We start from the raw sequence: 13,035 nt of genomic DNA, 5'->3' as shown, positions 1-13,035 counted from the left end.
AAATTATTATTTTTATATAAAAATGACGTGACTTTTCACTTTGTTTTATAAGCATTAATCCATTTTATTTATAACATTATTTCGTATGTGCAATTCCATTTTTAATTATGAAAAAATATAAGACCATATTTCATATGAAAATTATAGATATAATCTGTAATCTTCCGTATGGATCGAAAAAAAATAAAACCCAGCGTAATCAATGTAATTTCACAGAAATATTTTTGTTCGGTCTATCTTTTATAGAATTGCGAATTCTTAACCAGGCACGCAGATACATATCTTAACGAGAAACAATAATCATAGTATCAACACTTTTCTTGTCTCGATAAAGAGAGTTATTGTTCGCGCGCCAGGTAAAGTAAAGGTCAAAGTATCGAAAGAGTGAAAGGCTTCCATTAAATTGAACTAATTTATGAATAATCCATCGGGAGAATATAATGTTAGATTTTGATCGCGATTATTCCTTCTCAAATCAAAGTGAAAGGCTGCTCGACCGCTTAATAACGAGTATATGTCTAAACGACTAATTGGATTCGGCTAATGTCCAGCGCTCCTCTCATCTCCTTTGATTTATCGCAAAGATACGAGGACAGAGGACCTAATTAATACAACAACTTTCTAATATATATATGCAATATCATCTCCCGCGCTGAACTTTCATCGTGCTTCCTTCTCAAAAAATATCTAATAATATATCATATCTGCGTATAAATTTAATTTTGCTCGCTCATCAACGAGAGAAAGAGACAGAGAGAGAGAGAGAGATAGTCATGCAAAAATGCGATACCGTTCGATTCTACGTAATCGTCACATTCCAGAACACACGGGAATCTCTGGCTGCGTAGAATTCTAAGATCTCCTCTGACGTCTGCTTAATTAATTACCATCCGCGGTTTTAATTAGCCGGGGCTGCTGCCTGCGCGCTCTCCTGATCCCCCTTTCCCCTCCACCTCTTCCTCCATCTCCTCATCCCACATCCTCCTCCCTACCTCCCCACCATCCTCTTTTCACGTCGTTCCCTCTCGGTTCTGGTCGTGGAAAATCGTAAGTTACATTAGCCGGGTTCTCTCCTACAATTATATGCACGCATACGTCGCCATTTCGAACCGAGCGTAACGTAAAACGTGTGTCCACACCTTCAGCCTTCAGGATGCGTCAGATGGTCGCTGCTATTCTTCGCGACGTATGTGCGCATAAGCGCGTGACACACGTATTTCTCGATAAACTAACTCCTGATGATGATGATTTTGCCCACGAACGCGTAGAATTTTTTTTACACGAGTATAACAATTCCTCTAAGGCCCGTTCTACAATACGTCGTATGTCGCAGTCGTAAGCGATTGTCCAATGAGGAAATTTCTTTTACGAAAACAAAATTTCCGCATTGGACAATCGCTTACGTTCCGACATCCGACTGCGACATACGACGTATGTCGGAACGTAAGCGATAGTCTAATGAGAAAATTTCTTTGTATTACACGTGCAGGCAAAGTGGCACTTTCGGTGCGTGTTTTCTGTGCGGAAAGCGGCCGATTTCCCACGCCGCCATCTAGCGGCGACGCGGTGAGTGAATAAGCCGCGTTCAAAGCCATTATCTACGGCTCAGCCGCGTTAAAAGTCATTGTATACGGCTGAAGCCGTAGGCAATGTATTGAACACGGCTATTCCCCCACCGTGCCGCGGCAAGATAACGGCGTGCGATCGGCCGCCTCGCGCGCAGAAACAGCCACTTTGCCTGCACTTGTAATACAAAATAGTATGTGTATCACGTGCGGATTGACTCGCCTTCGGCTCGTGCGTCCATCCCCCGCACTCGTGACCAATTGTCAACTTTCCGCACTTGATACACAATATACTATTTCGAAAACAAAATTTCTTCATTGGAGAATCATTTTCGTTCCGACATCTGACATACGACGTATTGTAAAACGGGCTTAAAACTCCCTGCGGCGACTGTATGACGCTTGATAACGTTTCGCATTAAAATTGTTGACAATTATATAATTATATATTGTAAATACATTTCGTCTACTTTTTGGCATCGACGGATTAGCGCGCTGACGGCAATTGAATTACTTCTACTTTTAACGACCCGTGAAAAATCGATCGTCAATTTAACACTCGTTAACAAGAATTTGAGAAAGGTCCGTGAAATCGGCCATAAGGGCAACTTACTTCTATCGAATTCCATTGAACGCTATTGAATCATTATCCATTCGTACGTGTCCCCACAACTATGGATTTTCTTTACAGGTTTTTGAAATTTTTTTTAAAAATTCGCTACTGACATGAAAAATTCTCTAGTGTTTTTAAAATTCATAATTAAAAAAATGAAGTAATTCTCTAATCTTCATTAAATTATTTTGAATATAATTATTTAATAAATTGTTATATAGAAATACATAATTATTATATTATTATCATTAACATATTATTAATAATTGAAAGATACGTCCCATTGATCAAGCGGAGCCAATATCTTGAAACTTTAAAAAAAATTTTGCTATTGACATGAAAAATTCTCTAGCGTTTTAAAGTTTATAATTAAAAAAAAAAAATAAAGTAATTCTCCAATCTTCATTACATTATTTTGAATATAATATAATTTAATAAATTGTTATATATAAATATATAATTATTATCATTAACATAATATTATTAATGATTGAAAGATACGTTCCATTAATCAAGCGGAGCCAATATTGACGCATCAGGGGAATGTTAGAAATAATAAAATGCACCACAGTCATATATATCGAGAGCCCTACATCTCCGCCCCTCTTCTCATCAATATACGGAGTAATATTCATAATGTAATGGAACTGCCGTAATGTAAGCTAATGCATCCTGCAATTTCTTGAAAGCACTCGAATAATTCAGCAAAGGCAATGTATTCCTAATATACTTAGAAACTCTCTGATATATTTATCTCGCAGTTAGAAATTCACAACCGTTTTACAGCTATCTAAATTGTCTAATATCTATCTCGCATTATATTTTAAATAAGAAGGAAAACACCGTAATCCAATTAAGCCTATTAAAGATACGAGATGAGATTATATGCACACACACACACACACACACACACACAGCAAATGTATTTATTTCATTTGCAGCAAAGTTCCCTCCCCGGAACAAAATTGTCACCATGTTTACATTCGCGCTATTATCTCATTCTCATTAAAACAAAAAAAAAAGGAAAAAGACAGTAAGATTCACTCGGTCGGATAAATACTGGAAATTCACATTCGAGAGAGTTTAAACACTAAATATTTTTAAGAGTCGCGCGTGTTTTGTTACTGATAAAATAACATTGCTTTTAAGAAAACATAAACAATGTCAGGAAGTTTATCAGTATTATTGCATGAGTAAATAGAGACAGAAGAGGCGCCCCCTTCCGTCTCTTTTTTTACTCTTCATTAAACCATGGTATTTAAAATAAAATAGAAAAATAGAGCTGAGTGTGGCCCCCGCGCGATTAACATTAAAAAATAATGCCAGAAATGCGGAATAAATATCACAACGAGTCTCTCTAGTCTACCTACACGCACGCATTCGCCAGCCGATATAAACTCACACATACATACGCGAAACGGCTTTTACTTAGGCGTTCCGTTACCATACATTATCCCAGAGTGCTCTACGGGGTGACTGGATTGAGATTCGCGACAGGTGGGCCGCGCCATATGGAATTGACAAGTTTTTACGCGGGTTACTGCGGAATTGTAAAATTCCAGTGTATCACGCGTACGTAATGTGAAAAATTAAAAGAATAATGGACGTGAGAATCGAAGAAGATTTTCGTACTGAAATTTTGAAAGACTCTTTTGTACAAACATCCGGCGTAATCTGCGTGCGAAACAAAAATTGCAAGTGTCTATCGAGAAAATAAAATATGAACGGATTTACTGGCCGCATCCAAGATTATTATTTCGCTTTTTCTCTCTTCTCTCTCTCCTCTCTCTATATATCAAATGTTCAATAAAAATCGAAGTGTATGTGTGTGTGCGCTTCGCGCGACTCTAATGATAAAATAATTAAAAATCAGCACTGTTACTTACTTAGTTATTATTGCAATGGACTTGCCTTGGTGCATTAGCTTGAATACATCCATGAATATTATCCTGTACTTCGCCGAGGACTGAGGAGGGTGTCTGGAGACGTAGCGGAGAGGAAGAGGAGGACTAGCGAGGGTCGGTATATAAGGTATAAGGTAGTCCATTAGCGTTAATATTATAAACGTTAGCTGCCCTCTGGCCATCCCCGTAACATACTCATGTGCGCCTGCGTGCCTCTTTCCCTTTACCCCAGCCCCCTTCTGTACACATTCTATCTGCGTTCACCCACTATCTTCCTCTTCCACGCTCTCTCTATCGCGAATGTGTGTGTGTGTGTACCCTGCTACCCCTCTCCTTCTCTCCTTTGCCCCTCGATCAACCTCTCTCTCTCTTTCTTGCATATATTCCTATTTTTCACTCGTTCTCTCTCGCATTCATTCCTATCCATCCTTTTCAGACACCCGTCACTCTATCACTCTCCGTTTTGCAGCGGCGATTTCCAATGTGCGTATCTTTCCCGTATTTCCATCTCCGTTTCGGATACACTTTATCTACCCATCTTTCGCTCCCTCTCTCTCTCATTCTTGTTTCCTCTATACCTATGCACGGTCGGGTTATCTCTGTCTATCTCTCGGTTTCCCTCCCTCGTAAATTCGTCCGTCTCTGTTCGAGCTCCATCCTTGTCCCTCCATCTCGTAGGAATCCCCCTCGCTCTCTTGTTTACTCTTCCTACCTCTCCTTCGTTCTCCGCACTCCAGTTTGCCTCCGCACGCACTCGCGCACGCACGCACTCACACGCACTCGCGCACTCACACAGGCGCGCGCGCTCACGCGTACACACACGTGGTGCGCCTCTCGTGAAGAGAGTACAAATACAAGTCAATACGAATGGCTAGCAACACTGGCGCGATCGAGCAATGTGAATGTGCCGTGTGTATATTGTGACAGATTTGATAGGTTTGTATTGCAAATTAAGTTCTTAGAAAAGAGTTTGATTAAATTTGCCAAAGCGAGTGCGATATATTTTCGAAAGTATCTACAGAGTTGTAACTAAAAAAAAAAAAAGAAACATATATGGAGTACATTATCATCAGATTATTTTGGCCAATTTGGAGACGATTTTTCCTCGACGAAAATGTCGAGGGAGGTCATCATTTTTTGCCCTCGTGTATCTTTGTAATTCTATTAAAGTAAACTCTATCTGAAATTAACTGAAGAATGTAATTTTGTTAATATTTTAACTCCGCAAAGTTTAGTCCGCGAGAAGCTCTTCTTTTTCAATCATTTATAACTTGAAAATTATTGCCTCGACATTTTCGCGGAGGAAAAATTGTCGGAGAACTTTATGTGCGCTTCATATATCTTTTTTCAGTTACACACACACATATATATATATATATATATATATATATATATATATGTGTGTGTGTGTGTGTACTTTGTTTACAATTTAAATCTTATCTGAACCGAGTACTGATTACGCAGCCAATAAAATAAATTTATATATATATATGTGTGTGTATTTTCATTTTCAGAAATTGTCTGACGAGGCTAATTAGAAGCGCGAAATTCATAGATTGAATGTACAATGTTTGGCACAAACGTCGACGAGACCGCGAAAGCATATCGATAATAATGCGCGCTGATGTGGTCCATTTAGGTATTAACCTCGAGCATAATATTTATCCGACCGCTCTAAGTAATAAATCCTCTTTGTGATTAATATATCGAGGATTATTTCAGAAAAAAGAGCGCGCAAGCGCTCACCGTTCGACGTTTTTGTAAGCCCCGGATTTACATTTTTCATTAATACGCGCTCAGTCATTAATTATGCATGCCTACATAAAATTAATTTTTTTTAACGTAGCTCGTAACTCATAAAAATTGTGTTATGAAATATCAGCGTAATTAAATCGTAAAATGTTTCGATATAGTCGTAGTATATATGACTGTATGTAGCTGTAGGTTATAATATACGATACTTTTAATTAATATATCTCTTGTTACTTATTTTTTATATGTCTGTATTCTTTATATTTGTCCGGAAATTATGTTATCTACGATAGAGCCTGAAAAATTATCAACGGACGGAAATATTTGGAAAATGAGTGTACATCAGCGTCAAACATGTTTATTGACACTCTATCTAACGCGATTGCACATCTATCATAATAAACGTGACGCAATCGCGTAATTATTCCAATCTTTAATGGTATAAATTAGCCAAAGAACCAGCGCAGTAATTAAACAACTTATTAGATTATAAATTCTAAGAATTCATAATTCTAAGAATTTATAATTCTAAGAATTCATAATTCTGTAACCAAGATATATGAAACTATACAGATTGACAAATCTTTTTCCTGTACAAATTAAAGTATTAATATTAACAAAGGGCAAAGCGTTCTAATTTTGGGTAAAAAAATAACCCGTATAGCCAACAAACAGATTTATAGTTGACCTAACCTCACATTTTTCCAAAAAACAGGAATGAAACTTAGGTTAGCTCAGGATCCCCTTAAAGATGAAATCGACATGCACTAACTTTACATTTCAATTTCGCAATTTTCGCGAATACATCGCTAAACTAAAGTCACAGTGGCCAACAAACAGATTTATAGTTGACCTAACCTCACATTTTGCCAAAAAAACAGGAATGAAAGTTAGGTTAGCTCAGGATCCCCTTAAAGGTGAAATCGACATGCACTAACTTTACATTTCAATTTCGCAATTTTCGCGAATACATCGCTAAACACTATAGCGACAGTGGTCGAAAGACGTATAAAGATGAACGGAATTGACATCGCGCTAGCAGACGTCTCTCGTCCCCGGGAAGTGGCAGTTTGCAATTAAACGACGATGTTATCGTAAAGGGCAGCCGGGCTCGGTTAAGCGTGTGTACACGGCAGCGAATTAAAATGTAAATACTTGATTAAAGTTAATCCCGGGCAGGTGAATAAACCTGGGTCTACGCGCGAGGGAAGACAGAGAAAGAAATACGGGGCGCGGACGCGCGCGCGATTCCGCGGAACGAAAGAGGGTGGAAGGGGGTGGAAAGCGAGATATCCATAGTGGTCCTAAGGGGTGCTTTTTATTGCCGCTTTTTATTAGCTGAGTAGGTGTACTCCGTTCCACCGTTGCCCGTCGACTCCACCTTGAAGCACTCCGAGAGAGAGAGCCACCCCTCGACTCCCACCCTCCCTCCCTCCCACCCCCCCTCTGTCTCTCTCTCTCTCTCTCTCTGCCCGTCACTTCTCGCGACCCACCGCCTGCGGAGCCGTGCTGGCGTGTGGAGCGCGTCGGAGGGTTGATTAAAACTAACGTTGCGCCAAGAATTACCCTGTGAGATTGAAAATTAAATTAATATACAAAACCCCCGCCCACACCCGGGGCTAATTAGTTATATGATAGTAATTAAAAGTTAAGTATATCTTCGTGCACGGACGTACTGCTCGTACCTAACCCAACCCGCCGCTCCCGGGCTGTCATCCCCAAAACGGCCGTAAGCAATCCTTTAGCCCCCGAGTGGATATTGTACTTGAAAAAAAAGGAAGAAGGAAAAAAGAATGTGTCATTCCGGCTAACTAGCTTCCTGGATATTTTTTAGTTTTTTTTTAATTTTGCGCAGAGACCACCGCACTGTGGGAAATTACACATCTAATTATTAAATTAATTTTCCGCGTATTCTAATCGATCGAGTTTGGCTTTTAAATTAAATATACGTTTTATTAATTTGAATATTCAGTTCATAAAAATGCATAAGCTTTCATTAACTTCGTACCGCTCCTGTTTTCATAAGTGAGTGAAAATTGGTACGTATAGCAATATATATATATATATATATACATATACATATTTACCGTCGTTGATGGGGATACGAGGAGGGAAAAAAAATGGTCGCGCAGCTGGCGTGACATTAATTCTCATTTGTTGCGCGCTATCTTTAGACGAGCGATCGGTATCATTCGGATACCTACTAGCAACAAAAGACAAATTACCTGGCCGCGATCTTGCGATCCTCCCTCTCTCTCTCTCTCGCAACCTTGATACGATGATAGCACGTGTTAAAAGCGCTCCGCAGAGTTCTCTGCCAAACTGAAAATAGTCGGCAAACTAATATCGCGACGTTGGAAATATTTTATACCCACGTTATACGACGCACTTATATTCGAGCAACTTTCCTTACGAGTTATAGCGCGCGCGCCTTATATCCGCCTTCGAAAATAATTTCGCTAACCGTGATTTCCCTCTTATATACGGCATATAATTGCGGGGAAAAAAGAGTCACCAATTTCGGAGTCGGTATTTTTCACGGACCCCGTTTTGCTCCGATCCGAACGCGAGAATTTTCGCGGTTTCGCCGCCGATGGACTTCTGGCAGAAATTCCTGCGATATCATCTAAATCCAAGTGATTCGCAGAATTACAGAATTATAGAGAATTAATGCGGACTAATACACACGCGCACACATATTCCCCTCATTTCTAATTACGTCGGCCACGAGATTTTAATTGGTTCGATCAGCCGTTCGCGCATATCTGTCATGAGATAGCATCATGCGAGATGTACAGTACCGTTCAAAAATTATAGTTGTCGTAGAAAAATAATATTCTATATTTCAATTTGTTCATGTGTACACTGAACAAAATCCATGTACTTTTGCATAGAAATTACTCGTTCAAAACTGGAATAAGAAAAATTGTTTAATTATCACCGCAATTTTCTTTTCCATAATTTTTTAAAAGAAAATATATATTAATGTAAAATTGCTATTTTGATGCAAAAATCACTTGCAACTTTAAATTTTTATTTTAGCTTATAAGCATAATATTATTTCGTATGTGCAATTCCATGTTCAGTGGAATATTTTTTATTATGAGAAAAAACGAGTAATTTCACACAAATATTTGTTTCAGTGTACACAGCTAATTTTCATTTTTCAAGATGAATCCTTATCAGTGTTGGGTAGTATCTAAATACATGTATCACATATTTTTTCCCATATTTTAATTATTAAGCATTGGTCAAATTTTAATACCATGGCGAAATAGAAAACATTAATAGAGATAAAAGAATCATTCAGAACATTTTGTGTATATTACCATTATTTTAATAAAATATAATTTAAAAAAATCTGATATTTTTTTTTATAAATAAAAATTTTTCCAAGTTTTATAATAATTTTTTATTGCTCGTTTCACATGGCCTCGTAATATTTAATAAGTTATCATTGTGTTTATTTAGGTGATTTTGTATTATTTTTCATTGTATCCGAGATACTTTCCGAGTGTCTGTATCTACATACATTTTAATTTGTGTATTTGCATCTAGATATATTTTTTACACATATCGAGATACCTTTAAAACGCATCTTACCCATTAAAAACTTCCCCCCGAGGATCCAATTGATAGAATTTTGGCAAACGCGCACCTGCAGTTGCGGCGATTAGAGTTAAATCCAGGGACTTAAATCGGCGGTAATTAACGGCGCGGTTTATTCATTTCCCCAAGAGAGCGCATAAGAGGCGGAAGAGCAGCGTCTCCGCAAAGAATATTCGAGTTCGACTCGGGAAAGTTGAAAACCGCTTGGCCGCGGGCCAGGACTTCACGTAACTACTTGTTTTGCCAAAGCGACGCGACGCCCGCCGCCTCTTCCTCGTCTCTTCCGTCAGGACGACGGCGTAGCTAGTCGATTTTCGAAAAAGGTTAACACCTAGTCGTTCGGATCAGACCGCGACGACCACGTGGCAGCGGCCGCGCCTGCGTGTCCCGATCTCTCTCTCTCTCTCTCTCTCTCTCTCTCTCTCTCTCTCGCAAGCCTTCTCGGAAATTTCTTCTCAGTCTTTTCCTAGCTATCGGCCGACGCGATGTGAAGTCATTTTCCGTCGCGGACAATTCGGAGGATCCCCAGATACAGAGGGGCCGTTCGAGAATGCGAAGCACTTACGGCGAAAAAAATGTTTGCTGGCAAATAAATCATTTATTTGATACAAGAAATTCCTTTTCAAAACAAATATGTATAGAAATGATGTCCTCAAATTCAAACCAAATACATATTTAGAAATGATGTCCTTGGTACAAACCCTGGTATAGGTATATGTCTAAGAATATAGAGGTCCGAGAATGTTGAAAAATAATAATAATATGTAAGGGAGAAAAATAGATATAATTTGAAGGAGATTTCGTAAGATTTTGAGAGCAACTTAGGAAACTATACCCGGCTTCTCGCAGCTGCCACGAATTAGAACTGCGACAAACGCGTGCCAGGAGCTTCTACCCTGGACATTAAGCCCCCGAGGGTTAATACTACTCCTGTGAGTACAAACGCGGGAAACTTTGGTCGAAGAACGAGAAATATTTTGATTGCTACTGTGTAAACGAGAGGACTTCACACGTGGACACTAACCCTTCCCGCCGACAAAGATGGACTACACAGGGAACTACAATGTTTTCCCATTTGCAGGTAGAGACGACACGTATGTATATATATATATATATATATATATATATATATATAGAGGTATATATAATCCCCCGAAAAAGGAATCCGTAGACACTGATCGCAGAACATCGACATGTATCGGGGACGCGAGTTGGGAAAAAAAATCTTTAACCAAAAATACAAGCTACCCCCCATAAATGGATAGCTTTTCGATAAATAAAAATTGATATTTGCGAATAGTTAAAATTTTTATATACATATTTGCCACAAAACATGAAATGTTTAACTATGGCGTATGTAAATAAATGAGATTCGGGATTGAGTTGTGTAAGGGAGCACCTTTGGATTTTTAGTTTATAAATATTGTACGCGCAAATTTAATAAAATGTGAATTTATATTCGCGCAGAAGCGAGTAATTTTTTAATTTATATTATCTGTAAAGCTTTTAATATTTAATTAATAAACGCATAAGTAAGCAAAATATGAATTCATGTGTGCGCGCGACCGGCCTATTAATTTTTCATTTATATATTTTCCGGTAAATAGAGATGGGTGCTTACATTTTGCAATGGATATTTTAATTTTTAAATACGTTCGAAATTTATAAATACCAGTTAAATGTATATGCAATGCGCGAATCAAATTTTAATATATATACGCGGATGTATAAATAAAGATTGGTAGATAATTATGAGAAAAGCCTTGTTTTTTCATCTCTCTCCGCGGGCTAAACGAGTGAGTGGCGTGTAATATTCTTTTGTGTTTACGATTAATTAACTTTCAAGCATAAATATGCACCGTGTAATTCCGCAGAAATTTCGTCAATAAAATCTACATCGCCATAAAAAAAAAAAAAAAATCCTCCATCTCACTTCTAAGTATATATATACGAATTCGCGCTTATAAGCCGATCGCGCGGAATCGGTTTCTCGCGAATTGGATCACCGGGTCGGAGAGTCCCGCGCTTATCGGCGACGTCGATCTCGCATACGCTTAGAGATAAAAAAAAAAAAAAAAAAAAAAGAAGGCGAAAGAGTTATCACACTCACCACTATCGCCGGCATGCGTAGGCTGTTTGCGTCGAGAACTCGATCAGCCGTTACGAAAAAAAGATCCTCGGGCGCACTTTAAACGACGACTTCCTCCCTTTAATCCCTCACTAGAAGACGAGCCTAGTCTATCTCGCTCTCTCACACACGGGGACAACACACCGGGTGTCCTCCTCCAGCGACGGCATATCGCGAGCAGGTGTCCGAGTATCCTCGTGCCGAGGATCCCGACGTCCTGTTTCCCTCCTCCTCCGCGGGCTATCGATCTCGGGTACGCACGCACTGCTTTCTGTGCTGGTGCTGGTGGCCACCCGCCCGCAAATCGTTCCGCTCTTCTCGTAGAAACGCTCTTCCTCGAGGAGGCCCCCGCTCTCTCTCGGATCAATGGGACAGCGGCGCGGATACGTACGCACCACCATCCATTCAGGTTCTCACGGGTGTCACACGTGACGAATCCCTCGATCCTAAACACATTTCAGACGCACTTCCCGAATCCGCGTGCTCGCGAGCAAGAGGAGAGAGCCCAGGCTCTTTTGACGCGACACATTATCCGGCAACTCAAGGAAAATCCTCTCTCTCTCTCGCTCCCGCGTCGTCAGTCAGGGCGAAGCGCGAGCGACCGTACGCGAATGGAGCATGTCGCGGAGAAGAGAGAGAGCACACCGCGCGACACGCACGAAACGGAGCGACGACGGAGCGATCCGCGCTGCGCGACGTCGGGCGAACGAGTGGCGGCCGGAGGTGCCGCCGCGTCGTCGGCTTTCCCCCACTATGCGGCGCTCGCGTTGAAGCGCGGGGTGGGGGAGGGGGGCGGGAGAGAGCGCATGCGAAGGAGAGAAAGAGGGGGAGCGCGAGGAGCGAGAGAGAGAGAGAGGAGGTGCGCGGTCTTCGGAACCGCAGCGACGGAGGAGGGGGGGGCAGCGGATAGATGGACGTCAGGGGCGTGAGTGAAGGAGGGGCATCGATATACCGGGTCCCCCCTCCCGCGGGGCCCTCCCCCCCCTCGGGCCCCCCGGAGGAGAGGTGCCCCTCTCTGCGCGCGCTCTCCACGCGACTTTGCGAGTGAAACATTTCGCGGGTTTTGCGGACGAGGGAGCGAGAGGGATGCGCGGAGGCTGCGAGGGGACGAGAGAGAGAGAGAGGGTTGGGTGGGAAGACAACAGTATTCCCGTTAATTGAACGACTCGCGCGGGGCGGAGGAGCGAGTCGCGGGGGAGTGGAGGGGAGGATTACTTGCAGTAATTACTTATTTTTATTACGCTCCGCCTCGTCGTGTCTCGCACCAGCGAGCGGCTCCGAGAGCAGCGACATGTTAGAAATCTTTTCTCGCGTTGGGTTACGTATACTCTCCGGAAACTCTCTCTCTCCCCGAAACTAAGCGTCTTAGCGTTCAATTAAGTGCGAGAGAGAGAGAGAGAGAGAAAGCGGGAAGAAAAAAAATTCAGAGGCAGCGGAATAAAATTAGTAACAATGCTGTTGTTC

General features: G+C 40.9%; 1 protein-coding gene and 1 long non-coding RNA gene across 2 annotated transcripts in view; one reads left to right on the top strand and one right to left on the bottom strand.

Annotated features, from left to right (window-relative positions):
* Positions 1-12,280, bottom strand: part of LOC114945082 (uncharacterized) — a 101,910-nt gene extending 89,630 nt beyond the window's left edge. Inside the window, 1 exon segment of the mRNA XM_085485439.1 lies at positions 11,554-12,280. Within this exon segment, the coding sequence (XP_085341565.1) occupies positions 11,554-11,568 (15 nt within the window). The 5' untranslated portion in view covers positions 11,569-12,280.
* LOC114945083 (uncharacterized) lies at positions 4,390-6,076 on the top strand. Its single transcript, XR_003822340.2, has 2 exons — positions 4,390-5,018; positions 5,597-6,076. It is a non-coding gene; the product is annotated as an uncharacterized LOC114945083 (long non-coding RNA).
* Positions 12,281-13,035: the final 755 nt, after the last annotated feature.

The sequence above is a fragment of the Nylanderia fulva genome, unplaced genomic scaffold (genome assembly GCF_048542155.1).
Source record: "Nylanderia fulva isolate GAGA-0341 unplaced genomic scaffold, ASM4854215v1 Scaffold37, whole genome shotgun sequence".
Taxonomy (NCBI): Eukaryota; Metazoa; Arthropoda; class Insecta; order Hymenoptera; family Formicidae; genus Nylanderia; species Nylanderia fulva.
This window is presented reverse-complemented; position numbering and strand designations above follow the sequence as displayed.